General features: G+C 35.6%; 1 protein-coding gene across 8 annotated transcripts in view; it reads right to left on the bottom strand.

Moving 5' to 3' along the window:
* Naaladl2 (N-acetylated alpha-linked acidic dipeptidase like 2) overlaps positions 1-27563 on the bottom strand; it is a 1286850-nt gene that overhangs the window by 536903 nt on the left and 722384 nt on the right. For all 8 annotated transcript variants that reach the window (XM_076573982.1, XM_076573983.1, XM_076573985.1 and 5 more), the window contains one exon: positions 24735-24854. In XM_076573982.1, the coding sequence (XP_076430097.1) occupies positions 24735-24854 (120 nt within the window). The remainder of the gene's footprint in view (positions 1-24734; positions 24855-27563) is intronic.

Raw genomic sequence — 27563 nt, 5'->3', positions numbered from 1 at the left:
ATATACCTGCTTATATGTTGATCCATGCATGAAAGTAGATTAGTAATATTGTCCAATTCATGTTTTAATTGTTCCCAAATAAATTATTGCTTTATGAAAAACAGCTCAAGACTTTTCACATTCAAATTGAAAATACATTTTCCTCCATTAGGAAGACAGTGTAACATGGAAATCCTGACAGTGGCTATAGGATTGACTGTCTTTTCCTACTGTTACAATGGTGTCTACAGTTTCTCTCTGTATATTAGAAATTTGATAGAGATGCAATTTTTATGTGGTAAAATCCACCAATTTTTAAGAGCATATATCAATCAATTTGAAAAACACAACTGTGTCTTGTGTCAAGATGAGGACCATTTCTGTCTCTGCTTCTGTACACCTCTTCCCTGACAAACCCCAAATTCTGATTAAGTAACCATTTATCCACTGGTCTCCACTGAAAGCACTTATAAATTACATTGTATGTATGACTGCATAGCATTTGCACTTTTAGATATGCCTATTGGATGAATAGGCTTTTAGATTTATCCTATTGTCAAGCATACTGGTAATTTGGTCCTTTTACTAGAGGAAAAATATTCCATTTTATCAAGAGCTACAATTTATTTATCATTTGTTCACTGATTTGCAGGTTGTGGTTAGTTTGGGCTTTTCATGGAAAAATTCTAATGAATATTCATAGACTATTTTTTTCAGTCATTTTTTTTCCCTTATTTTTTCCTTGCATATGAACTAGAAACTCAAGATTACTTGATAGGGTACTATGGTAGTTTGAATATAATTGGCATCCATAAGCTCATGGGGAGTAGCACTATTAGGAGGTGTGGCTTTGTTGGAGTGGGTATGGCCTTGTGGGAGGAAGTGTGTGGAAGGAAGTGTGTCACTGTGGGGGTGGGCTTAGAGGTCTCCTATAGGCTCAACCCACACCCAGTGTTTCAGACCACTTCCTGTGCGTGCAAGATCAAGATGTAGCTCCTTCTTTACTCTCAGCTCCTTCTCCAGCACCATGTCTGTCTATATGCTGCTATGTCCTACCATGATGATAATGGACTGAACCTCTAAACTGTAAGCCCCCTGATATTTAATGATTTTTCTTATAAGTTGCTGTGGTCATGGTGTCTCTTCACAGCAATAGAAATCCTAAGAAAGGGAAATTGCCAAACAAATTTTGAAAGTTGTAACATTTCCCATTTTCTCAGTAGTTCTCAAATTTACTGTTTTTACTGCTGCATGAAGTTGTGGTGTTACTTGGTGGTTTGTCTTGCCTGATTTTATTTGTAGAGGTTCTTTGTGTAAACCTCTTGTCATGCTTCTATATAAATGCTGTTTTCTCAGTTTGCAGCTTTTTATTTTTGGTGTGTGTGTGTGTGTGTGTGTGTGTGTGTGTGTGTGTGTGTGTGTAAATCTGGGGCTGAGACCCAGGGACATGCCTTGCTTTCCCCATGCTCTATAAACATGCTTGTCCAACATAGCCTTTTGTATTGCTTTAGTTATGTCCTTTGTATAACAAATAACTTTAACCCTCTTACAATTTGGTATTTAACTTTCTCTTTTGTTTGTGTGTATGTCCTACATGAAATATTTTTTCATACTTTTTATTAAAATATATTTGATAGCAATTTTTTATAAATTATTTTCTATCAATTTTTGAGGTATGATTTTAATTCTGGGTCAAGATTTCTTCTTTGGCACCTGTTTAAAAATATACTGACCATGAAGCTATAATCATTTCTAGACTCTATCTCCTAAAGTATAGTCCTGTCCTTAACCTAACACCAGAAAATTTTTATTGCTGTTATATTGCTGTTATTGCTGTTATTTTATGGAAATCTTAAAATCAGTAGATACAAACAATTTCTAATTCAGTTTACTATTAATGTGACATCTTAATTTGAAATAATAGAATATACTTGTTCCTTAAAATTTAAAGATTTCTTGAGACTATTTAAATAAAAGCTAAAATTCTTGCACCAAACTTATGAAAGTATGATGTACTCATCACTTAGAAATAAACAAAATGTATTTTCCAAAAACATCACAACTTATTATTATATTATTATTTTATTTCAAGCCAATCTGATCCTGTTGAGCTGACTTTCAGCATACCCATAGATCAGCATTTTTGGCTTCTCTGTCCTCATAAGGGGTTTTTCTTATCAAATGAAACAGTAGAAATAGAGAGATGCACATAGTTTTGCTTCTGCATGAGATAAAAGGCATTCACATCAGATTTAGTCTGAGAAAATCAGAGCTTAGCCTCCCACAGAAACCACAGGACACACTGGAGATCTCTATACATGTTTAGTGGTCATAGGAAACATATTGAGCTACTGTGTACCACATGATAAATCATATGTACTCTGATAAACCTTATGTATTCTGTTGAACCCTGAACAAACAATATACAGTGTATGTTTGGGGTATATGTGGTACACCTATTAATTAGGAAATATAAATTTACCTTTCTCAATTCTTTCCCAATTTTAGGAACATCTGTGAGGAAATGGTTATATCACTTCAGTGAAATGACATACCTTTTTGAGGTGGGTCCTCTAGCACTGACTTGCAGCAGCTGTCCGATCTGAACCTTCAAGGCCTCCTGCTTAGGGAGCTTTACAAGCACAGCTTACTGTGGGTGCATATATAAAGGTGGAAGTAATCACAAAGGAACAACATTGAGTCCTTCTCCTCATTCCAATGGATTACCTTCATACTAAGGGGAAGGAAGAATGAGCTGCCTTTGCCACGAGCCTTGTAACTTACTATTTTTAAATAACAGATATGTTTAAATCAAGGCTTAAGTAGAGGAACAAAATGGTTATAAAAGTCATGAAAATACTGAAAGAACTAGAAAGCAGATTTCTAGTGGAATGGCAAAAGTAGAATCTATTTATTGTCTTTCCAATTCTAGGAGTGTCAAGTTCCTCTCAAGAAATAAATGGATGCATGTGGGTGCTATTTCCTAAAACTTGCCCTAAGTTACAGATAATACTTGGCTGTATGTTTAAATGGAGAAGACAACCTTCTATTAATCAATTTTGCTTCATCAACAAAGAATAAAAAAAACTCCTGCCCACACAATTTTCTAAAATCTCCACAAATTTTTATGGCTTCTTGCTCTAACATCCTAGAATATGGCTATCTATTCTGTAATGAATTCCATAACCACATGCTCTTGAAGTCTTAGAGCAGCTTGTGCTATGAATCTTTATTGATATTGCTTACATATACTAATATGTAGAGGATCATATTTGGAAGTCTGTGTAAAATTCAGAACCATCTTTTATTACATCACCCTTCCTGACATTATCACTCTAGATCACTCTTTCCTCTCCAAATTTAAGGAAGCAATAAAATGCCATGTAATATCTTCTGCCATAAAACATGCACAGATGGCTTAAACTAGAAATTATAGTGAGACATAATTTAGTTGTATGTCCATACATTCAAGCTACAAACTTACTATGTGTTTAACCAAAATGGGAGATTTAACAAAAAAAATTATATTTTTAATTAAGGTATTTTTTAATCAAAAGCATCAGCGGTCTGCACTAGAGTTTAAAATGAAAGCAAGCATGAAAATTTACACTAAACAGGTTCAGTTTCCTTCAGTTTCCTGGCAGCATTATTATTAACACTAAATTCTTTGAGCTTGTAGGTGGGTGGGTTTTCTTTCCCTGAGCTGTGGCTAGAATACTTTAATAAAAATGACTAAATTGACAATTATATCAATAAATCTCTTTTGTTGCCCTAGGGTTCCATATAAATGAATCCAAATTGAGGGTTCCCAAACTGACTTTGCAGATGTATTCATTGGTATCTATGTCTGGTAACCTTTGTATGTCTCTCAGTGAAATACAAGTATGGTATAAAGAACTGACTTTTCTGAAATGAAGGATACATTGTGTGAAATTTTGCAAAATATATGGCCATTTTATCTGGAATACAATCTTGTTGAACAATGTAGTAAAACAAGAACACATTCTTATGTCTAGAGAATTGATTTATAAGATGATACAGCACAAATAAGTAAATATTTTACACAATTCCCTTCATGCATTGGTGGAATCACTAGATGTGAATTTCCTATATTTCATACTTAAATTTAGCCATTTGCTAGAAAGTGCATTTGCAATAATCAGTCACTCTGAGACTCTGAGACTCGGTTTATTTGTCTGTGTATTGAATTTAATATTATCTTAAAAATAAGAGAGGGGCACATCGAGAGCATCTGGGCAACAGTGAGGTGAAATATTACTCTAAGTGCATAAAATTAAAAGTCACTTTCTCTTGTCTGACTTGAGAAAGAGAACAATAAACCATCTCGAAGTATTCACTCACTTTCACTTTACAGGAGAAACTTTGTGGTGAATATGAATAAATACAGATGAATAAATGCACTGGTAGATGATTCTTTAAAGGTCATAGGGTGAACCTGATTATAGATGAAAAATACTTGATTTCAGGGCCTAGAACATTAACTGATAAAGGATTTTTACATCACTGGTTAATTATGTCATTCTAACTGCTACTTAAAATGGAAGAATTAAACAATTTTTATATATGGGGGGGTGAGGCAGCTCAGCAGGTGGAGGTGTTTGATCTACCAAGCCAGGGGACCTGAGTTAAGTTCTTGGGATCCACACGGGGAAGAAGAGAATTGACCAACACAGCTTGTCCTGTTACTTTCTCCTGCGGGCGCGCGCATACACACACACACACACACACACACACACACACACACACACACACACACACACACACAATCCATGAAAATGTAAGAAAAATTTAAATACAATGAAGGATCTTACACAGATTATAAATGCTCTAAAATGTGACTGAATAAAATCTGTGTCTTAAAATAACATGAAAAATTTAATCGTCAAATTATTTCCTATGAAATACATATTTTTTTAGCCTTCTGATGGTCTATTGATTTTATGAAATGCTATATTGCATTTTTGTGAACCTTTTTCACTTACATTTAACTGAACTTCTTAATCTAAAGGAGTTGCAAATATGAAAAAAGTATGGAAAATACTATCCATTTGTGCTGACGTTATGATACACCTCAGAGACTCTTATACAAGATACACACATTCAGCAAAGCGGCAGGGTACAAAATCAGCATTTAATATTGGTAGCCTTGTTATATACCCATCACACACACACACACACACACACACACACACACACACACACACACACTAAAAGAGAATTTAAATAATCCCACTCACAAAATGCCACACCCACACAACAAATAAAATAACTGATATAAACCAAAGACCTGATACTCTGAAGTCAGTACCCAAAAAAAAAAAAAAAAAAAAAAAAAAAAAAGTTGTGCAGTGTGCTTCAAATTGTAGGCACAGAAATAAGATTCCAGAGCATGGGAAATATAATCACCAATCAACAATGAATCATGAAGTTAAAAAGCTTCTGTATAACAAAGAAAACTATGAAGTGAGTGGATAATAGCGTACAGAATGGGAGAAAATATTTCCCAGATATTCATCTAATAGAGGAAGTGTATAAACTATACAAAGCACTCAGATGACTAAACAGTAAGAAAATAAACAACTCAATCAAAAATGGGCTATGGAGCTAAGGAGTTAAGTAGAAATTTCTACAAAGGAAGTAAATGACTAGGAAACAATTTTAAAAGCCTTAGCAACCAGGGGAATACAAATTAAAATAATTTTTAATTTCCTTCTCACCGCAGTTGAAATGATCATCATTGGGAACTCAGATGAAAACAAATGCTGATGTGGTTGTGAGGGGGGCCTCTTAGACACTGATGGTGGAAGTGCACACGAGTCCAGCCACCTTGGAAATCCTAAAAACCTAGAAACAGACTGCCATACAATTTAGTAATTCCACTTTGGTCCACAGTCAAAGGACTTCATATCTTCCTATAGATCCTCTTGTACATCTGTATCCACTGCCGCTCTATTCACAAAACCAGAAAATGAAGTCAATCTAGATGTCCACCAAGGTTGTATGTTTATCTTGGAGCACAAATGAAATCAGGAACCTGGGATGAGGCCTTTAGGGGACATGCTAAGGAAGAGTGGATAGCAGATTTAGGTCAAATAAACATAGAAAGGTGGAACATGGGCTGCAGGAATGCTTGAGCAGAGAAGGGTGCAGGTTATGGAGAGAATTAGGGATGGGAATGAGGACAGATCTGAAGAAAGAATAAATGAAAACTCACATGGACACCAACTATGTCATAACAAAAGAATAATCTGAAAAATAGTAGACGACATGTGAAATGAAAGAAGAGGAGAGAATGCCGAGTGTTGAAGGAGGAAGTAGGGATGGAGGCTCAGGTATCAGGCAGGGCTCAAGGTAGTGGAGAGTTAACTAATAACTAAACTGTATGAAAAAGCCTTATGGCAAACCACAGTTAGTAAGCAAATTTGAAAACACAACATTTAAAAAGAAAAAAAGTTCCGACTCTGGATGGATAGACAACATTGGTCTCAGAATTTATGGGTCATTCAAGGAAAATCACAGATACCTTCCTATGAGTTACTGGTCAGGGAGGCCCAAGAGATTCCCAATAGAGCACAAGCTACTGTCATTGCCTTTGGTTGCTCATGGTAGCTACATAGTAAGACTTTATTGATGCAGACACCACACACTTTGGCTGTAGGACACAGAGAAGTCAATCTTAAACTGACTAGGAAACATCATGCCTGCAGGCTAGGTTTCCCAGTGTTGGAAGGTGCCATACAGGCTACTGGGCAAAAAGACTGTGGTCTTCACTAGCACTGACCCTGACTTGCCAGTTAAGACAGCCCTACTGGTACTAACATGACTTTTTAACTAACTAAGCACTTTGAGAGTGGATTTGATACCTGCTCCAGGAGATAATCCTGGTGAAATTTCATGACTGATAAAGTCAAAAGACAATTAGTAGAACCTGCTATTGTTACTGTGCTAAATGGTCATGCTGTCAATTTGCTATCTAAAAATTTGTGTTTACATTCAAATAGAACTAATTCTCAATGCTAGTCAAAGAAGTTTCATTTTACAGTAGGCGGTCAGCAGAGAGGAACATGACTGGTTAAAGTGCCAAAACTACAATCAGTTCCCACACTTATCTAAACACACCCCACCCTGTCCAGGGCATACAGCAAGGATGGGGCAAGAATGTAAGAGCTGGAAGATAGGGAGGAGGACTGTGAAAGGCTGTCTTCTGGACACAACATGGCTGTTTAAATCAGGAATTCTCAGCACCAGAGGTTTCCTGCAGAAGATAAGTCAACACAAACTCCGGCCTAGATAAGGCAGCTGCTCTCCAGGTCCACCCCTTTCCGAGCAGCTCCTGTCAGGTGACAGTTTTGGAAGACACAGAGAACCATGCTTTTTAGAGGATCGGGCCAATGACTGGACTTCCATGCTCTAGTGAATGGCCTGCAACACATGCAATGTGCAGCATTAGTTAATCATATGTATAAAAAGGACATGAAATTAATTGGAAGGGGATAAGAGAAACTAGGGGAAATTTTTGACAGGGAAATGAAGGACACACATGATCATATTTCATTGTATATATGTATAAAATTCACAAGAATAAATTAAAATTTTTCAAAGAGGTATAATCAAATGTAAACTATGAGATCTGCACTTAGTTACATAACTTAGTAGACTGGGTGAAATCATTGATATCATCCTGTTTCTTTAGAGGTGTCAGCTAATGTGAAAAATGATATGATTTTTCAAATATTCCTGGATACATTTTTCTTCATAAAAATTAGGGTCCAGGGAAAGCAGCTTAGCACCCATGTCAGGCAGAACGGAACTTTTATAACTCTGGATTCTGGGTGATCTGTTAGCTTTGGTCTCAGCGGCACCTGTACTCACATGCATACACCCTCTCTCTGTCTCTTTCTCTGTCTCTCTGTCTCTGTCTCTCTCTCTCACACACACACAGAGGCACACACAGGCACATACACATATAATTTAAAAATAATAAAAATAAATCTCTTAGAAAATGTTTTAGTTTGAGGAGATGAATCTGTCAGTAAGATGTTGTCCATTGAGCATAAGAAACAGAGGTCAGAACCCTAGTACTCACATAAGTCTGGAATGCATAGAAACCCACCAGTAATCCCAACACTAAGGAGTAAGAGACAGGGGCAACTCAAAACAAGCTAGCTAGTTAGCATAACCAAACTGTCCATATCAAGGCTAGGGGAAACTCTGTCTGAATAGATAGAGTGAATAAGGAACACACCCAACATCGATTTTGGTTCTCCACATGCACACATGGGCATATGCAAACCCCCCAACACACAGACACACAGACGCAGACACAGACACACACACACACACCACACACACACACACACACACACACACACACACACACACACTTACTCAATTCTTGGCAACATCCACAATCACACATATATATGACACGTAAATTCAACAAAGACATTTTAAGCTATATTTAGGGGGAAGAAAAGGAAGAAGCAGGCCCAACATATGCCGGCAGATGTGTGTGGCTCTCAACCTTCCGTATTTATCTGATGTCAAATACTGCAGGATGAGTGCATCATACATAGTTGTGATCAAGTCAATTGCTAGAAGCCAATTTCACATTAAAATGATAAACATGGCTATTAACAGAAATCAGGGGCTGCGGTAATCAGATCATCTGGGTTAATTAATTCTAGCTGTGTCACAAAGACTCCTTGAGACTGGAATGGTGTCATAAGACAAGAGGGATGTATTTCAAGCATCTTGTCTTATGTCTCCTGTGTGCTCCACATGAAATAGGCAGGGCTGTGGTGATAAGATTAACTGCTCTTGCATCTTTTGTCTTAGAGTCTATTCAGAACATCTCCATAAAATTCCATTGGTAGGTGGTTTCTCTTTCAGCCTGAATCATAAAAATTAATACAATAACTGTCATCATAAAATGAAATATAATCAATCAGTTTTATACTGGTAAAAGGAACTGCAGGATTTAAACAGGAAAACAATTGAAGCCTAAGGCTCGATAACAGGTCTCTATACTCCACACATGCTAAAATCATATCTGTGAAGATAAGACACAGGCCTTCCTATATCTCCAGTGCAATCCAAAAGGAATTATATAAGGATGATTGCAAAGACAATGTAAACTCCAATGTAAAACAAGTCATCTACCTATAAAACTTTCATATTATACTAAAATTAACACTCAATGAAAGAGTAAACTCATTTTCTGAATAACGTACATAAAAATGTATTTTATATTTCCTTGAATGGATGCATCCTTAGAATAGACTGTGTGAAGGTATAGTTTAACTGAACTTGCTCCTACATTTTACTAAAATGAATTGAGGATGGTAATCAATGCTAAGGCCTCTATTTACACAAAGGGCAAACTCCTTAATCTCTTAGATCACAAACCTTCACTCGTAAAAGTACACTTGCTTACTTTTGGGTGTGTGTGTGGGGGCAGATTTATTACCAGTGGCTCAAGTGGTATAAAAAGAGGTGTACATGGTTATTTTACACTGTCTCCTAAACATGCTTCTACACTTGGAGAAAATACAAACATTAGAAATTAAAGCAAACATAAATAAACTAGGAAAGATGAGACATTAAATGCTGTAGAAGCTCAAAGACTGAGACAATTACTTATATTTCATTATTCTTGAATAACAAAATATGAATATGAAATATATCTATGATTAAGCCTATGTTTTATATAGGAAGAGGATATAATCATCATCATCATCATCATCTAGTAATACATGAAAACACTTTCATAGTAAGGAGATTATTTTTAATATTCTCTTCTGTCTTCTTTATTCACAATCAAAAAATTGTGATTAACAATCAACAAGTAACTTGACTCATTATTTTTTAGATTCACAGATGACGTTTTCATCCATTACTCAATTTCTTGAATCCATTTTAAAATTCCGAAAACCAAACCAAACCTGAAATTCTAATAAATAATGTATAGTTAGAAAAGGCTAGATTGCTCATTCTGAGTATTTTCTAAGATAAACTCAGTATTTTCTATTTATTGCTTTCTTTAATAAGATTGTCTTATTATGTTACAGTCATGATGTGTACTCTCAACCTAAACCACTGACATTCTTCTATAACTGAAATCTGATGAAATTGTCTTGGGATTGTGACATACTGGAGCCAGAAGCAAATGTATTTATACAGAATCTCCAACCTACGGGGAGAATGGCTATCAATTTATTAAAAACTTCATTGTTCATACTTGCATCTTAAAAGTATGTCTTAATAAGAAGGAACCAAATAAATCACCAGCTCTTAGTCCCAAACAAGTTTAAGGCTTATTTAGTACAATAATTATACTTTTATAATTTTAAATTACTAACTAGAAAATATTTCTATATGCAATGATTTTAACAGCTAGCCAAATCAACTTAACGCTGGACGATATTCACAGCATCCCAGCAAGCGCACTGGACATTCCACAGGCATTCCTCAAATGCTTGCCATACTGCATGAATATACTCACCTTTGCTTGTCTAATACATGAGCATGCAATCTAAGATGATTATGATGAGAGATTTGTAAGTATTTTCAAGTTACAGATTCTTTTTATTCAAGGTAACATTTAGTAGCAACACTTTGATGCAGAACTTAGTAAGAGCTTCTGTCTAATAATAAATTAACTGAGAAATGTAAAGGTCTCATGATTCGCCAGGAACTCTGGTAGAGAGCAAATTCAGAACCAATTCCCTACACGTATTTTTTGTTTAGGGGCCCTAGGCTGTGCCGCCCTGCATGCTGCTAATCTGATAAAAAGTCAATTTCTATGAAGAGTGATTTTAGCTGAAATGAGCACATTCAATCCATTCGTTGATTTTACTCCACTTTCAGGCAGAATATCAAGTGACATTCTTTCACCCATTAGTCAGGTTGAATTTTGGACAGCTAAATTGGAAAGTCCAAGTCCTCTGATTAGTATGCCTGATTGAGTAAGAGCAAAGATGCCTGAAAGACTCTCCACATAAATGAGAAGTTGTGTCTAAATGGAGAGCTTTCCTTGAAAGCACTCATCAGCACCCATGCAAGAAGGGCTCGCTCAACTGGTGCTGAGAGTCAGAACCATTTCCAGGCATCTGTTGAGAATCCTGGCTATATTTTCCCCTCAATTACTGTAGCTAGAAATTTTTGTTTTAAAGAATTCAACAGCATCTGCACAGGTATCACAAATGAACACTCACATACTCATCATTTGCCTCAACTAGTTACACATTTTTTCACAGTTCCCCTATCATTTCCTATTCTTCTCAGCCTGAAGCATCTGAAAATAACTGAAAACTTTTTTGTTCAGTTGTGAAGAATGATGATTGTGACTACAGCATTGAAAAGGTCTCAGAAAAGGCATCTAAATGTTCTTGGATACAGGTAAATTCATAACTGTGAGGACCAGAATATGCTGGGTTTGGAAAGCAGGCCTTGCTATAGCATAATGGATCAGGCAGTGTTAGTGAAGTCATTCACTCAGACTCTGGAGCCTTATTCATCGATCAACAGTCACCTTCCTAATACAGGGATGTGAGAAAATAAGGAAGGTCTATTGGAGATAATGTATTTGGAAGAAAGCTGCAACAATACACAGAAACCATTTAAATTGCTACCTTTAAAAATATCTCTGAAGCTGGGTTGCAATTTACCTTTCTCCTTTGGTAGCATGGAGAGTACTTTTCTACTGCTGTGAACACTACTCAGTAGGGGTAAAGGCTCTAGGTACGCACCAGCTCAACACGGACAGGATTGACAGATTGATAGCTCTTTCTCGATTCGTTTTCAGTAAGTTGTATAGGTGTTGTCTTCAGCAACACAGCCTTATGTCAGTTTGTGGAGAACAACCAATAGCCTTGACAATATCCTGGCTTGTTTGGGAGTTCCCACAATGTTCTTTTGGCCAATAATTCTATTAGATGCAACCCATTTCCAAAACTGGGGTCTTCATTTGGTGATGAGAGATGTCCAGTTGGATCTCCATCTCCTCCCATGATTCATTTAGACCTCCTTCATATGTGTATGTATTTTAGGAAATGTCTACTGTTTGAGATTTCCATATAACCCCTCAAACTTAGTTTCAACTCTTTCTCACTGTATTCCCTTCCTTACCCTTCTCTTCTCTCCCACTTTCCACTTGTTTCTTTTCCCCCTAAGGAAAGAGAAAGAAAAGTGTGGATTTGTATGAGAGGGCAGGTTAGTAAGATCTAGAAGGAGTTAGTGGAGGGGAAATTACAATTAGGAAATATTATATAAAATAATTTTCAATAAAAGACAAAAACTGAAGTAGCAAGTATTCTTCGATATCCTAAAAATCCATGATCAACATCAATTGTTATAACATTCTCAACTCTTTCCTAAAGATAAAGCAAATATACTACTCTTCAAAAATTAAAAAGTAGCAATAAAATGATTCCTAATGACATCCTGCTATACTCATAGGTCAGTGTCATGCTCAGCCACTACCTCTTGCACTAAATAGGAACAAATACAGAGACTCGTAGCCAGACATTATGCAGACAGTGAGAGACCTTGAAACCCTCAACATTCAGTGATATGTCTCCATCAAATCCCTCCCTTCAAGTTTCAGGGAACCTCACAGAAAAGGAGGTGGAAGGAATATAAGAGCCAGAGGGGATGGGGGGCTCCAAGAAAACAAGACCTGCTAAATGAACATTGTTAAGCTCATATAAACTCAGAACTGAGGCAGCTTGAACAGTGCCTTCAGGGGTCTGCACCAGGTCCTCTGCATATGTGTTATGGCTTCCGGTTTAGTGTTTTCATGGAATTCCTGCATGTGTAAACAAGTGGTCCCTGAATCTTGTGCCTTCTCTTTGAAATTTTCCTTCTAATTATTTGTCTTGTCCAACCTGGGTGTGATAGGGTTAGTTTTCTCTTAGATTTCGTTATATTTTTATTATTATTCCTTAGAAGACTATTTGTTTGCTAATGAGAGACAGAAAGGGAGTGGATCCAGATGAGAGGGGAAGGGAGGTGGGGCTGTGAGGACTAGAAGGAGGAGAAACCATAATCAGGATATATTAATAAGAAACAAATCTATTTTTAATAAAGGGGAAAATTCCACCAAGATTAAGAAAAAAATCTTAAAATATCAAAAACAAAAATTATGATAAAAATAGATTGTATTTTCTTGTTTTATCATCAATTAGAGGTCTACACAGAGAAACCCTGTCTTGAAAAGCAGACAAATAAAAAAATGTTCTATTTGTAACAGAAGAGAAGTAAAGTAATGTTTTCAATTATGTAACAGATATTTTAGTGTCCATAATACCATACTATCAATAATTTCTGCTATTACTCATCATAGACCTGCTATTATGGAGGCAAACACATGCTGGATCAGATTTTGTATGGGGTAATAAGTGTGACATGCTGGTCTGCAAGAATTCTCTCTTAATATTCATGCAATCACTGATTTTATATTAGGAATCTATCATACAACTTTGTAAAATTAATTCCCGAGAATTACAAATGTCTTGTAAGTACACATGTCATTTTTAGACTTATATACTTAAGCATTCAAGTTCTAGGCTGAAAAGTATGCTGATAGTTTAAAAAAATCTATAGAAGTCTAGCAATTTAGAGTAGAAAGAAAATTATAACTGAAAATAGAAAAGCTGACAGTTTCTCTTAAATACTTGCTAATATCATTTTCTTAATTATAAATGTTAGTCTAAATTTATCTAACCTAGTTTTGTAGATTAAAGGAACTATTTAATTCTTTGATTTTTTCTCAATACTAAATTATTTAAAATGTGGAATTATTCTAATAATGATCAGAACCACTAATGCTGTGTTCTAAAGTTTAGCAAGATGATCATAATATCAAAATAATTATTAAGGGAATGAAAAAGAAATTTATATATTCAATGAAGTTACCAGGTATAATATAAAATGCAACATAAGAGAAAATGTAAAAATAATATTTATGTTTAGACAATAAAAATGGAAATGTAGCAAATAAAATATAAAAATTTTAGCCCTAATAAAAACTCTTTTGAAATATTCATTATTCAAACAGAAAAAGAAGGTTGCATTCATAACTATAATATTCATAGGCTGTAAAACTTTCTAGATAGCTTTTATATAAACATAGTGTATTTATATTTTTAAAGTTAGTTAATGAAAATGTATGAGTTTGATAAATTTAGTTTTACATTAATAATTACTAATTAGGACAATATTTTATTAGGTAGAGATTATTTCAATGTTCAAGTAAACTATTTTGTGGTCTATTAATAGTTTGTATAACTTATTAAATAGTAATTTATTGTAAAAATGGGACTTCTACTGAACTGAAGATTAGATACAATACACCATGTAGATTTTACTTTTTATGATATTTTTGTCTTTAAAACAATTATTGAATTTAAATATAATTTTTATTTTGTTGGTTCACTACTCCTAAACATGAGACATGCTCTGGAGTGGTTGATATAACCCACTATCATTCCACTGGAAAAACTGATTTTCCCTCTCCCAGAAGTTATAAATGACAGTTCAGTTGTTAGCCTTTACCCTACTAGCTAGGTATACATTCATTCATTTATTCATTCAGCCATTCAATTTTTAAAACTATAACAAAATAAAATATAATAAGGTAAAACAAAAACTGTCACCTCGAAGTTGGACCAAATAAACTAAGAACCCAAGAAATGGCACAAGAATCAGAGACTTACTCATTCCTTCACTCAGGAATTCCATAAAAAACGCTAAATTGGAAGCTATAATATAAATGCAGAGGCCCTGGTTCAACTAGTTCAGGCACTGTGCATCCTGCTTCATCATCTGTGAGTTCATGTGAGCTTTGCTCATGTTGATTTAAGGGTCTTTTTTCTTAGGTTCCTCCATCCCATCTGGTTCTTGAATTCTTTCTGCCTTCTCTTCTTCAGGGTTCCCTGATCTCTGAGGGGAGGGATTTGATGGAGACATATTATTGAGTGATGAATGTTCTAAGGTCTCTCACTCTCTGTGTAATGTCTAGCTGTGGATCTGTAAATTTGTACCAATCTGCAGGAGGAGAAGTTTCTATGATGATAGTTGAAAAAGACATTGATCTATGAGTATAGCAGAGTATCATTAGGAGTCATTTTATCACTACATAGTTTTTTCTTTTCTTTTTTCTTCTCTCACTCTTCCCCCTTCTCTCATTTTTGGACTAGTATTATTTAGCACTGCCTTAGGTTCCTCAGTTATCTAGTCTCAGGTTCTTGGCCACCCAAGCTGTTCCTGGTTTGGGTCCCATTTGTGGAGTAGGCCTTAAGTCAATCAGTTATGGGTTGGTTACCCCCATAAGATTTTTGCCACAATTGCTCTAACATATCTTGCAGATAGTGCACCATTGTAGATAAAGGGTTTGGGCTTGGTGTCTATGTTTCACTTTTGATAGCACACAGAGTACCTTCCTGTACTAAAGATGTTCGAACAGAGGGGTGAAGAAGGCTCTATGTAGGCATCAGCTAGACATCACTATGTTCAATGAGTTGTATAAGTGTTGTCTTCAACAATAGGCCTTGCTGTCAGTTTGTCTTGGCAACAACCTAGATTGTATGGGTATTCCTGTGGGACTCTTCTGGGCAACAATTCAATTAGATGTAGCCCATTCCCATTACTGGAAGCCTCTTTTGGTGACAAGGGTTGGCCAGTTTGAACTCTGTCTCTCTAATTATTTGGTGATTTCATTTAGAACACCTTCATATAAGTGTATATTTTAGCAAGTTTCTACTGTATTAGATTTCCATACTATTTCTCAAATGACCCTTACTTTTAGATTTCTCTCCCCATATTCTATCCCACAATCCCCTTGATCCTTCCATTCCAGTCCCCAATCATACACAACTATCCATTTAATTTCTCTTTCCTGATGAGATCTATCTGTTCTCTCTAGTCCCTTACTATATACCTACCCTGTGTGGTTCTATGGATTGTAACTTAGTTATCATTGACTTAACAGTTAATAGTCATATATAAGTGAATATATACCATATTTATCTTTCTGGGTCTGAGATACCTCACTCAGGAATTTTTTCTATTTCATCCATTTGCCTGCAAATTTCATTATGTCATTTTGTTTTATGGCTGAATAATACTCCATTGTGTAAATGTACCACATTTTCTTTATCTGTTTTCCATTGAGGAACAACTAAGTTGTTTGCCATTTCTGGCTATTGTGAATAGAGCAGCAATGAACAAGATTGAGCAAGTGTCTTTGTGGTAGAATAAAGCATTCTTTGGCTGTATGCCCAAGAGTGATAGAGCTGGACCTTGAGGTAGAACGATTCCAGCTTCCTGAGGAACTACCCACTGATTTACACAGTAGCTGTTCAAGTTTGCACTCGGCAGCAATGTATGAGTGCTCCTTTACTCCACATCCTCAACAGGACAAGCTGTCACTTGTCATGTTGACCTTGGCCATTCTGACTGATGTAAGACGGAATCTCAAAGTAGTCTTGATTTGCATTTCCCTGATGGATAAGGACGTTGAACATTTCTTTATGTGTTTCACAGTTATGTTTCCTCTGTTACATATTTAGATCTATACCCCATTTTTCTAAAGTGGGTTATTGTTTTCTTTTTGTTTAGTTTCTTGAGTTCTTTAGTTATTTTGAACATTAGCCCTTTCTTAGATGTGTAGTTGGTAAAAATCTTTTCCCATTCCATAGGCTACTGCTTTTTCCAAATGATGTTGCCCTATGATATGCAAAATCAGTTTCATGAAGTCCCCCATTTATTAGTGCTGGATTTCAGTGTCTGTGCTATTGGTGTTCTGCTCAGGAAATTGTCTCCTGTGCCAAAGAGTTGAAGCCTGTTCCCCACTTTCTCTTCTATCAGGTTCAGTAGACCTAGTTTTATGTTGAGGTCTTTTATCCATTTTGAGTTGAGTTTTGTGCAGGATAATAAGTATGGATCTCTTTGATTCCTTCCACATGTGGCCATCATGTTTAACCAGCACCATTTGTTGAAGATGTTGTCTTTTTCTAGTGTGACTTTCTGGCTTCTTTGTTAAATGTCAGGTTTCCATGGGTGTAAAGATTTACATCTGGGTCTTCAGTTTGATTTCATTGATCCACTTGTTCATTTTTGTGCCAATGCTATTTTATTATTTATGCTCTTTTATTACTGGAGGCTGCTGTTACCTCTAGCAGTTGTTTTATTATGCAGTTATTTTAGCTATCCTGTTATTTTTCTTTTTCCTTTTTCTCTTTCTTTCTTTGTTTTTTGTGTGTTTTTATATGAAGCTCAGAATTGTCCTTTCAAGGTCTATGAAGAATTGTGTTGGAATTTTTATGGTGATTGCATTTAACCTATAGATTGCTTTTTATAGAATGGTCATTTTTATTATGTTAAACCTACTGATGCATGCACATGGGAGACCTTTCCATATTCTAATATCTTCTTTGATGTCTTTCTTCAGTGACTTGAAGATTTTACCATTCAAGTCTTTCCCTTGCTTTGTAAGAGTTATCCCAAGAGATTTTATATTATTTAATGCTATCATGAAATATATCATTTCCCTAATTTATTTCTTGTACCATTCATCATTTGTATATAGGGAGGTTACTGACTTTTGTGAGTTAATTTAGTATCCAACTACTTTGCTATAAGTCTTAATCAGCTGTAGGAGTTTTCTAGTGTAAATTTTTGGGTCACTCGTGTTTGCCATCATATCTTTTGCACATAAATATACTTCAACTTCTTCCTTTTCAATTTGTATCCCTTTAATCTACTTCAGTTGTCTTAGTGCTCTAGCTATGACTTCAAGTTCTATATTGAATAGGTATGGAAAGAGTAGACAACCTTGTTCATAATAATAATATGAATAACATTTGGCCAGAGGTTTAATATTAGTACAAACTTAGTTGAGACTACCTGTATAATTATGGTGCAGATTGTAACATGGGGAGCAGCTAGACTGTTTTCCAAGGTACCATAACCAGTGAGCAATAGGAACACTGTTTGCCATAATTTGCACCATGCAATATTTTCTACTATACAATTTTAAACAAATTCCCCATTGAACACAGAGTAAATAGGGAAGATGAATTACACTGTGAATCCCTGAAACATTTTAAAAATTTGCCAACCAGACATGAGAAGGATAGGAAAATCTAAAATATGAAATAGGGGGGAGTATTCCCATAATGTATTCTCTAGGTTAATGATTCCAAATGTTTAGGCTACATTTTATGTTTTAGAATTTTTTTGAAATAATGATGGTTTAGGGATTAAATAGGAAAGAATGTCTATTTCCTCTTCTTCCTCTTTTCTTTCCATCCTCCCTAACTGTTCATTCTCTCCCCCTCTCTGTCTCTGTCTCTCTGTTTCTCTCTGTCTCTGTCTCTCTGTCTGTCTCTCTCTATCTCTCTCTGTGTCTCTCTCCATTCCCCTTCTATTCTCCCTCCATTTCTTCTCTATCCCTCATTCCATTTCCTCCTGTTTATTTGTCCTTTTTCTCTTTTGTGTTCATTTTTTTAAGTGTACACAGCAACATTTAGTTGGGAGAAATCAAATTTTCCATCCCTTCATGCAACAAAATAAATATGAATATGAAGATGATTGTTCTCAGTATCCCACAATAAGAGGTATCAAAACAAAAAAAAATCCTCTCATGATGTTACTTGTTATAATTTGATAGTTTTTGAATGGTTCAATATCTAATGAAAATTAAATAAATTAAAGATATAATTAAGCTAATATCTATGTGATTAGATAAACACAAACATAGGTATAGCTTCTAATTATCTAGTTATCTCACCCCCATGGTGAACTCTCCTCCTTTCATGCTCTTAGGTTGGCTTGCCCACACCACCAGGGCCGGCTCTACTGTGTTGCCCAGGGAGTGGTAACAGGAACCACTCTGCAGAGTGCTGCAGCTGGTGAGAGGCAGGGCTAGCTCTCCTGCTCTCCCACCTGCCACAGGCGACGAGGAGTTAGAGAGAGTGTTTCTCTCCCTTGCTCATGCCACCATAGGACAGATGAAGGGCAAGTCCAGACCACATTTTCTATGACAAATGAAAGCATTCTGGAATCTTATAATTACAAATTATGGAGGCACAGGTCTCTTATAATTACTTCTGAGAACTGGGTGTGAAGTGCCCCATTAAATTATTCAGTGAACAAAGTACATCTTTTCTAAGTAGCAAGATAATGTTTGCCTTTTATTTTTCTTCATTAAATACTAGCAAAAATTGCTTTGAGGTAAAACAGAAGCAAGTGTGTCTTCAAATTTAGAATCACCTTTAACTCAGCAGTGACATCATTTAAATAAACTTTGTCCAAAAATATTCTAAAGTTGCCATTCAAACTGTTTGTATTCTCTGTAACAGGGAAAGATGGTATTTTGAAAGTTTCAATAGGAAAATGTGTTTCTTTCCTTTCATAACTTGTCAGCCTCACTGCCACAATGCACATAAAGCTTACGGTGCTCATAGCTGCATACTCCTCACCTATCAGAAGTAGTTAGAATGGAACAATGTCATTGATCAGAGAGGCCTTAGAGAATTTGGGTTCTCATCATCCTCTTTGGTTATTCTCAGACCTAAATAAGATCCTGATGGTGAAGGCACCACACACCTTGGTTTCACAAAATAGAAATTCAGGCTGGAACTTACCTAGCAGTCTCATGTCTGCCTCCTAGCTTTCATAACAACAAAATTGCTAAGACAGTTGATGGGAAAGGAATGTCATCAATGATTTTAACCAGTTGTGAATTCCGCAAACAACACCAATTTGTCAGGCAGCATGTAGATATTTGTGTAATAGTGGCAAGAAATTATGAAAGTAACCAATTGATTTTAGGCTCACTTTACAGGAGGGACAAAATGCCCAGAACTGTAAATATAGTCAAACACTCATGGGAAGGAAGGTTATGGGGAACTTAATTCTGTTTTTAGTTAAATTGGCATAGCATCAAATCACCTTGTAAATACACTCTTATACCTAGACAGCACTTAACAAGACCTTCTCCTCCAAGGCTAAGGGAACATTGTGGAGAGGAGGCAGAAAGGAGAGAGCTAGAAAATACAGAAGAATATGGTGAAATGCCATCTTCTGGACAATATACAGCCATAGGAATCAGGAATTCTCAACAACTAAAGATGCCTACACTAGGTCTGTACAAGAATGGTTCCACAAACAGGTAGCAATGGAAGAGGAGAGGCCCAGAGTGCCTGACTCTTGACCGCTGCAAAATTTGGGGAAAGGATCCCTTCTCAGGTTCCAGTGGATAGTCCAAATAAAGTAGTCATGCAAATGGCAGTGGTTAAACTAAATGGGTCAGACAACAAAACCAAACATCATGAATCTAGGAAAAGTATAGGCAGTGAGGAGGAGAAGTTGACAAGGGAGATAAAAAGAAGATTGTAGAGGGAGTAACCAGAATGTATTATATGTACACATAAAATTTTCTTTTTTATTATTATATTTTATACTATTTAAACAATTTTAAAATTTAAATATATTTTGATCATTTTCTTCCCCTCTCCCAAGTTCTTCCAGATCTGCTCCCTCTCCCTACCAACCCAACTTTAAGTTCTTTCTCAAAAAAAAACCGCTAAACTCTAACCAAATAACACAGAAAAACTGTGGAATCCGTTACATGTTGGTCAACTACTTCACCTGAACATGAGGTCTATCCTCCAGTGGCTGATCTATCCAGTGCTACTTTATTGGAGAAAACTGATTTTCCTCTCCCAGCAGGTGTAACCTTTTCCTGAGTGGCTGGGTTTTCATTCATTCATTCATTCATTCATTCATTCATTCATTCATTCATTCATGTTTTTTAAAGTACAACAAAATAAAATATAATAAAATACAGCAAAGACTATCACATCTGGTTGCACAAGACAAACCAACTGCAAGAAAAGAGCCCAAGAAAATGTACACACTAAACTGAATCCAATAAAACACTAAACTGAAAGTCATAATATATACACAGAGGACCTGCTGCAGACCCATGAAGGCCCTGTGCATGCTGCTTCAAGTCTCTGTGAGTTCACATGAGTTTTGTTCATATTGATTTAGAGGGCCTTGTTTTCTTGATGTCCTCTAACCCCTCTTACACTCTTTATGAATTAATTTAAATTTTCAAAAATCTTAGGAAATGAAATAAGATTTACTTTTCACTCTTTGTCCAATGTACCACTTATTTTTGCTACTTAACAAGTAAATACATCCATATTTTGATTTGGGGAAATAGAATGAGAAATTAAGTGAACATTCTCCCATTTTGATGATCCTCTAACACATGAAGTGGCCTGTTTGGGTTCTGTGCGGTTATGCGTTCATGAATGCAATGGCCATTTCATGGTTGGAAGCAGCATTTCAGAAGCTGCCCCTCATCTTCGTCTCCTACATTCTTTCCACCCCTCTTCTGCTTATTCCCCAAGCCTTACGACTGAAGAAGGTTGGTAGCTCATTTGCTTTTGAGAACAATTATCATCTGGCTTGAACAAAGCCTTCTGAGAAAAATGATATCTGGGATAAATTAATCAATATAGACCTCACAAACATACAAAAATAGCAAATAGTACACACATGCTTCATGGAAATTAATTTTCAAAATGTAGTGTTTGTCAGGATTTTTAGATACCTAACTAGAATATTTCCTAATAATCTTCCACTTGTCTTGAAGATTTGAAAACCATAGACTTCACTGACTATTGTAGATATAGATGGCTGATGATTTGTAAGCAATACTCCTCATTTATTCTGTATGTTTGTATCTCAAAAGGAAAGTCTTTCATGCAACACACACTGATCATGAATCATACAGCAATGTATTGGCACCATGGTATAGAATGATGGATCATATGATTTTCATTTTTCCTATTGTATAGCATGTTTATCAGATACATAAAATAGTTCATTTTTAGGAATCTAAAAAAAGTTAGGATACTTAAATCTTTAAAATTTTCAATTTAAGTTTAAAATACATATAATGAGAATAAAACATTTTAATAACTCACTCTATGACAATACTAGAAACATGACCTATACTTTTCCATTTGTAAGAATAGCAATAGGATTTGTATATTCAAGTGTAGTTTTACTGTGCTGAAATGACATAGTTAATTAATTATGTGTTTACTTATAATTTACTCCATATATTATTTTCTCCTCCATGTGAAGGCTCTTGTGTTAGGACCTAGACTATAGTGGAAACTATGTCCATTGTAACTTATTTAATTTTACATGTTATAGAGTATACACCATTTATTTATTACTGCAGATACTGAAAATGTACATAAGAAGAAGTAAAATGTTTTATAGTATTTTATTTAAAAAATATTTCATAGTGGAATTCATTAGCAAATTGAGAATTTATGAAGATCTCAGGTCACATACTGCCTCTGAGAGCACTCTGACTTTTTGAAGATTGATCAAAGCAAATCTTTGACAAAGCTTATAGTATCAAAGAACTACCCCATGCCAAATAGATTGTTAGTCCATATTCTAAGCTTCAGACTTAAAAAGCAGGCACAGATATGCTCTAGAGAATTGGTTGACCGGGCATAGAAAAGACTTACCCATCCACGAGCCATACAAACTACCCACCTGACAGGAAGGTGGGTCACTGGTCCTCCACAAGAACAGCAAGGGCTCTTCACCATGGAGCCACTGCTCCAGACTCTTAATTTGAAATTTTAAAGGCATTTTCTCTTTTAAAATACACAGTCATTGTATAACATGTAGATTCAGTCAAGTGTAAAGATGAGGATGTCATCAATTACTAAAGTTAACCTAAGTCACATTTCATAATTGGTACAATAAACACATTAAACGCACACACATCAACTGTGTAACTCTGGTTTCCTCTTCCATTTAAAGTACTCATTTGGGTTACCTCTACAAATATGGAGTCATTTTCAGCATTGGGTTACATGTATGTACTACTGTTAATATTTTGGTTTTTTTTCCTTTTATTTTATTTTACAATACCATTCAGTTCTACATATCAGCCACGAATTCCCTTGTTCTCCCCCCTCCTGCCCCCCTCCCCTTCCTCTCAGCCCACCCCCCATTCCCACCTCCTCCAGTGCAAAGCCTCCCCACCCAGGACTGAGATCGACCTGGTAGACTCAGTCCAAGCAGGTCCAGTCCCCTCCTCCCAGATTGAGCCAAGCGTCCCTGCATAAGTCCCAGGTTCCAAACAGCTAACTCATGCAATGAGAGCCCAGGACCTGGTACCACTGCCTAGATGCCTCCCAAACAGATCAAGCCAATCAACTGTCTCACCTATTCAGAGGGCCTGATCCAGTTGGGGGCCCCTCAGCCTTTGGATCATAGTTCATGTGTTTCCATTCGTTTGGCTATTTGTCCCCGTGCTTTATCCAACCTTGGTTTCAAATATTCTCGCTCATATAAATCCTCCTCTTTCTCGCTAATTAGACTCCCGGAGCTCCACCAGGGTCTGGCTGTGGATCTCTGAATCCAGATTCCACAGTCCTTGCTATTTTGTTATTTTTTGTCCATGACTATATTTATTATTTTTTTGTCCAAATAGAATACATTGATTGAGCATGATTTCTGTAACTATATGTGACTGTTTAAAAGTATTTACTGCATTTCAAAAGATTATTGAGCACAAAATAATATCACTGTCCTTTTGATCTTTAAAACTATGTCACAACTATAAATGATCTAATATTGATTTAAGTAATCCTTGAAAGATAATGAAAAATATGTAGAGAGAGTTCTCCTTCCTTCCTTCTTTTTCTTCCTTCCTTTCCTTTTTTTTTAAACAGGGTCTTACTTTGAAGCATTGGCTGGCCTGGAGCTATGCAGTGAGCCAAGTAGACCAGGCTAGTATAAAACACAGAGAGATTAACCTGATTTTGCCACCTGAGTGCTGGGACTAAAGGAATGTGCCATCATCATCCAACAGTTCTGGAAATATTTTTTGGAGATTGGGGATTAGAAAAACCCTTAAAAATTGGATAAGAAAAAGTTCAATGTGTCTTCAGAACAAGGGGCTTCCTGTGAAATAACCACAATGACCATTCTAAACAGAAATAGAAAATGAAATAATAACCCGCAGCACTGGATAAGGATTGTGCTAAATCCTTATCCAGTATTTAGTTTGAATTGCTTTAATTATATAGATATACCTAGTGGATAAGTGTTAATAAACTTCAATTTAGATAAAAAATAAATAAAAATTCTACATCTCCTTAGAATATTATATTTTAATTGGAGTCCCAAGTGCAGGCAGTCATGTGAAGTTACAGAGTTTACAAAATTAATCACAGAAGAGTATAAGTCAGTTAGATTCTGATCAAAGAAGATGGATGCACATGGAAATCAGCCAATCTTGAGCACAGATTGGAAGTTTCATATATGTTATGAGAATATGTAGCCCCAGTTCTAAATTTCATCAGAATTTAGATGTGGACCTTTATAGACTGGGAGCTCACAGACTCCCAGCCCCCACGTTAGTGCATCTCCTCATTTAAGGAACACAGGCATCAATTTCTTTTTCTATCAATATATTAATTTATTCTAATTTGGAAATGATGCTTCTTATAATTCTCTCTCTCAAACACCGGAGCATGTGCATGCCACACACACACACGCACACACTCGCACACAAGCACACATATGCACTCTCTCCATATATATAACTTCAAAAGCCTCTACCTTAAACAGCAATAAAAACTTCATTTACTCTATCACCAAATAAGAGCTTTTATACTAACCTTATACAGCAGTGGTAATTTTCCTAATTTCAGGAGTGCAATTTGATTTGTTGTATTTTTAAATTTTGTGATCCTTTTTAAATCATCTACAGTTCCATAACTCACGTCGATGACATCAGCCTGAAAGAGAAGAAAATATAAAGAAGAATAAAACCTTATGATGAGAATGATGTCAGTTACCCAGTTGTTTATAGTGATTCAAATCTTCAAAGGCAGCCTATGCTGTCCTAACTTTAACTTTCTAATTGACCAGTTACAATGTTGCCTCTTTACACATGAATGAAGCTTTGCTGCCTTCTCCCTTCTCTGCGTTGAAAACCATCAGGTTGGGTTTTCTAGATTCATGTTTCATGAGTCATTTTACAAACATCAGAGGATTAATTTTTTAGGATCAATAAGAATCATAATAATCATACCAATCTCAGGGTTGCAAGTTTAACAAGTCATTATTTATTATTATTATTATTATTATTATTATTATTATTATTATTATTATTAAGTACAAAGTCCTCGATGAATAGTTGTGCACAAATTGCTCACATGACCAGATATCATTTGGCAATTGTTATGTCATCCACAAATGTGGATTTTTTGTAACTTTTGTTATTAAAATAATTGTTGTTGCGGGTTCTAAGGTTTATGTATTACAAAATGTATTCTTTCAAGTTACAGCTTGCAATAGGGATGATGAAGAAAGGAGTGAGTGGAAGCAGATGGAGAAAAGGGGAGGGGAAATTCAGCTAAATCTAAGGACTTCGTCTGGCAGTACACAACCAGTCTCCCTAGATGATACCTTTGAGCAAAGGATTCTGTTTCAAGAACTCATAGGTACTATACACAGTAAAGAAGCAGAAATCAGTGGACACATGCCATTCCTCCATTCCATTTTTCATACAACGAAATCTATGATCCAAGCCAGGCAATGGTGTTACTTCCAGTTGGCAGCTCTTCTCACTGCAGTATGTTGTCAATATAGCCTCCCACAGGCATGGCCAAGTCCATCTAGCCACTAGGTAATTTTGGATTTTGTCAAGCTGACAATTAACATTAACCATCATTTTCAGCTATCACCTTTGTCAACATCTTCAAAACTTTGCTAACACATCAAGGCCCATTTCAGACCTTACCTATCAGATGAATTGCATTTCACTGTTAGTCAGTATAAACTGTTACTAGTTTTACTTTCAAATAATTTGTGTCTGTCTCTGTTAAGGACCTCCTTGCCTCGACCTGTGGTGTGTGTGCATGTGTGTGAGTGTATGTGCCTGCACTAGTGTGAGTATATGTGTGTGAGTATGCATGTATGCATGTATATTTGCACGCATGTGGGCTTGCATAGTTTCAGTTTTTACTACTATGAACCTTCTTGTTGAGGGCACATTGCACATTATTTTCCCAATTGTTCATCATGCATTGTCAGTTGCTGAGGCTTGTACTTAATTATGCAATATAGGAAAAGCTAAGTTATACTTTCAAGTGAATTTGTCAAGAGACCTAATTGTTAAAACACTTCTGTCAGAATTGGTTTTCACTATAATTTCCTTCATATTAAAATACAATTAAGTAAGTGCTTTTAATATAATTTTTTGAGTTTACTAATACCATTACCATATAAATAACAGTTCATCTATGATCTAAAAAACCTGGTTAAATAAATGATCATATATTATTAATGAGTGCACTGCAAAAAGAAGGAAAAATATATTTTTTTACCCCAAATTAGTAAGCTATACACTAATTATTTGAGATTCAGTGGCAGAATCTAGAAATAGACTATTACTCTTTTGGTCACATTAATGAACATATTTGTCATATTTAGAAATGGTTGAGGGAAAACTTTACAGCTTTGGATGGACAAAAGCCAGTGGTAGATTTGTGTGTGTGTATGTGTGTGTGTGTGTGTGTGTGTGTGTGTGTGTGTGTGTGTGACAACTACAAAAATATCAATCATGAAAAAAGTATTACATTACTAGATATTATCAATAGCTTACATAACCTTTCAAAAGTTCAATCGGTTTTTCACTTCACCTCATGTAAAATACACGTCAATAGACCAAAGAATTTTGGCATAAAAGAGATTTTATCCTCACAATAATGTTCCTCAGCACAGAAAAAAACTATACAAATTTGTTTTAACTTATGTGCAATAATGTCAATATTTACAGTAGCCTTAGTTTTCTGATGACTTGGGGTTTGACAAAAATACATGAATTGTGTTTTGAAGATTTCTCTGAAAATATCCATTCTGAAAGTCTTTCTTATTTACTTTTAAGAAATTATAGCTGGAAAAAAAAAGTATTGAATTGTCCTGACACACATATACAGTGTGTCATATATACACATATATGCTAAGTGCCCAGCCGTTCCTTCCACATGTGGTCATTGCTACAATGACCTCTTTCTTACTATGTTTCTCCTGTAGTGTTAGAAAATTGTCCACTAGACCACCAGGAACACTCTAGTTGGTGTTTGCCCCAAACTAGAGATGAAGTCAAATCTTATGTACAGTTTTTTTTTTTTTGATGAGGAACAAAGAACTTAAAATAATAACAACAACAACTGAAAAGCAACAACTTATACTATTCCATGTTAAAAAGAAATAATTTTACTAGGTTGATACCAAAATTGATCCACGTTGAAACAGCTGAGAAGAAGTTGGACGCATTGTACAAATGAATACTTTTGGTAAAATATTTGAGAAGACATCAGCAATGAGATATTAGCAAAGCTTGGAACTGAAACATGGTTGAATGATACTCCTTACAACAGGACTTCTATGGCTTTTCAGGGAATTTTCATAAATCAAAATAGTTGTTAAAAAGTCATGGA

This window comes from Peromyscus maniculatus, chromosome 6 (assembly GCF_049852395.1).
Source record: "Peromyscus maniculatus bairdii isolate BWxNUB_F1_BW_parent chromosome 6, HU_Pman_BW_mat_3.1, whole genome shotgun sequence".
Taxonomy (NCBI): Eukaryota; Metazoa; Chordata; class Mammalia; order Rodentia; family Cricetidae; genus Peromyscus; species Peromyscus maniculatus.
The sequence above is the reverse complement of the archived record's forward strand: the minus strand, read 5'-3'. Positions and strand labels throughout refer to the sequence as shown.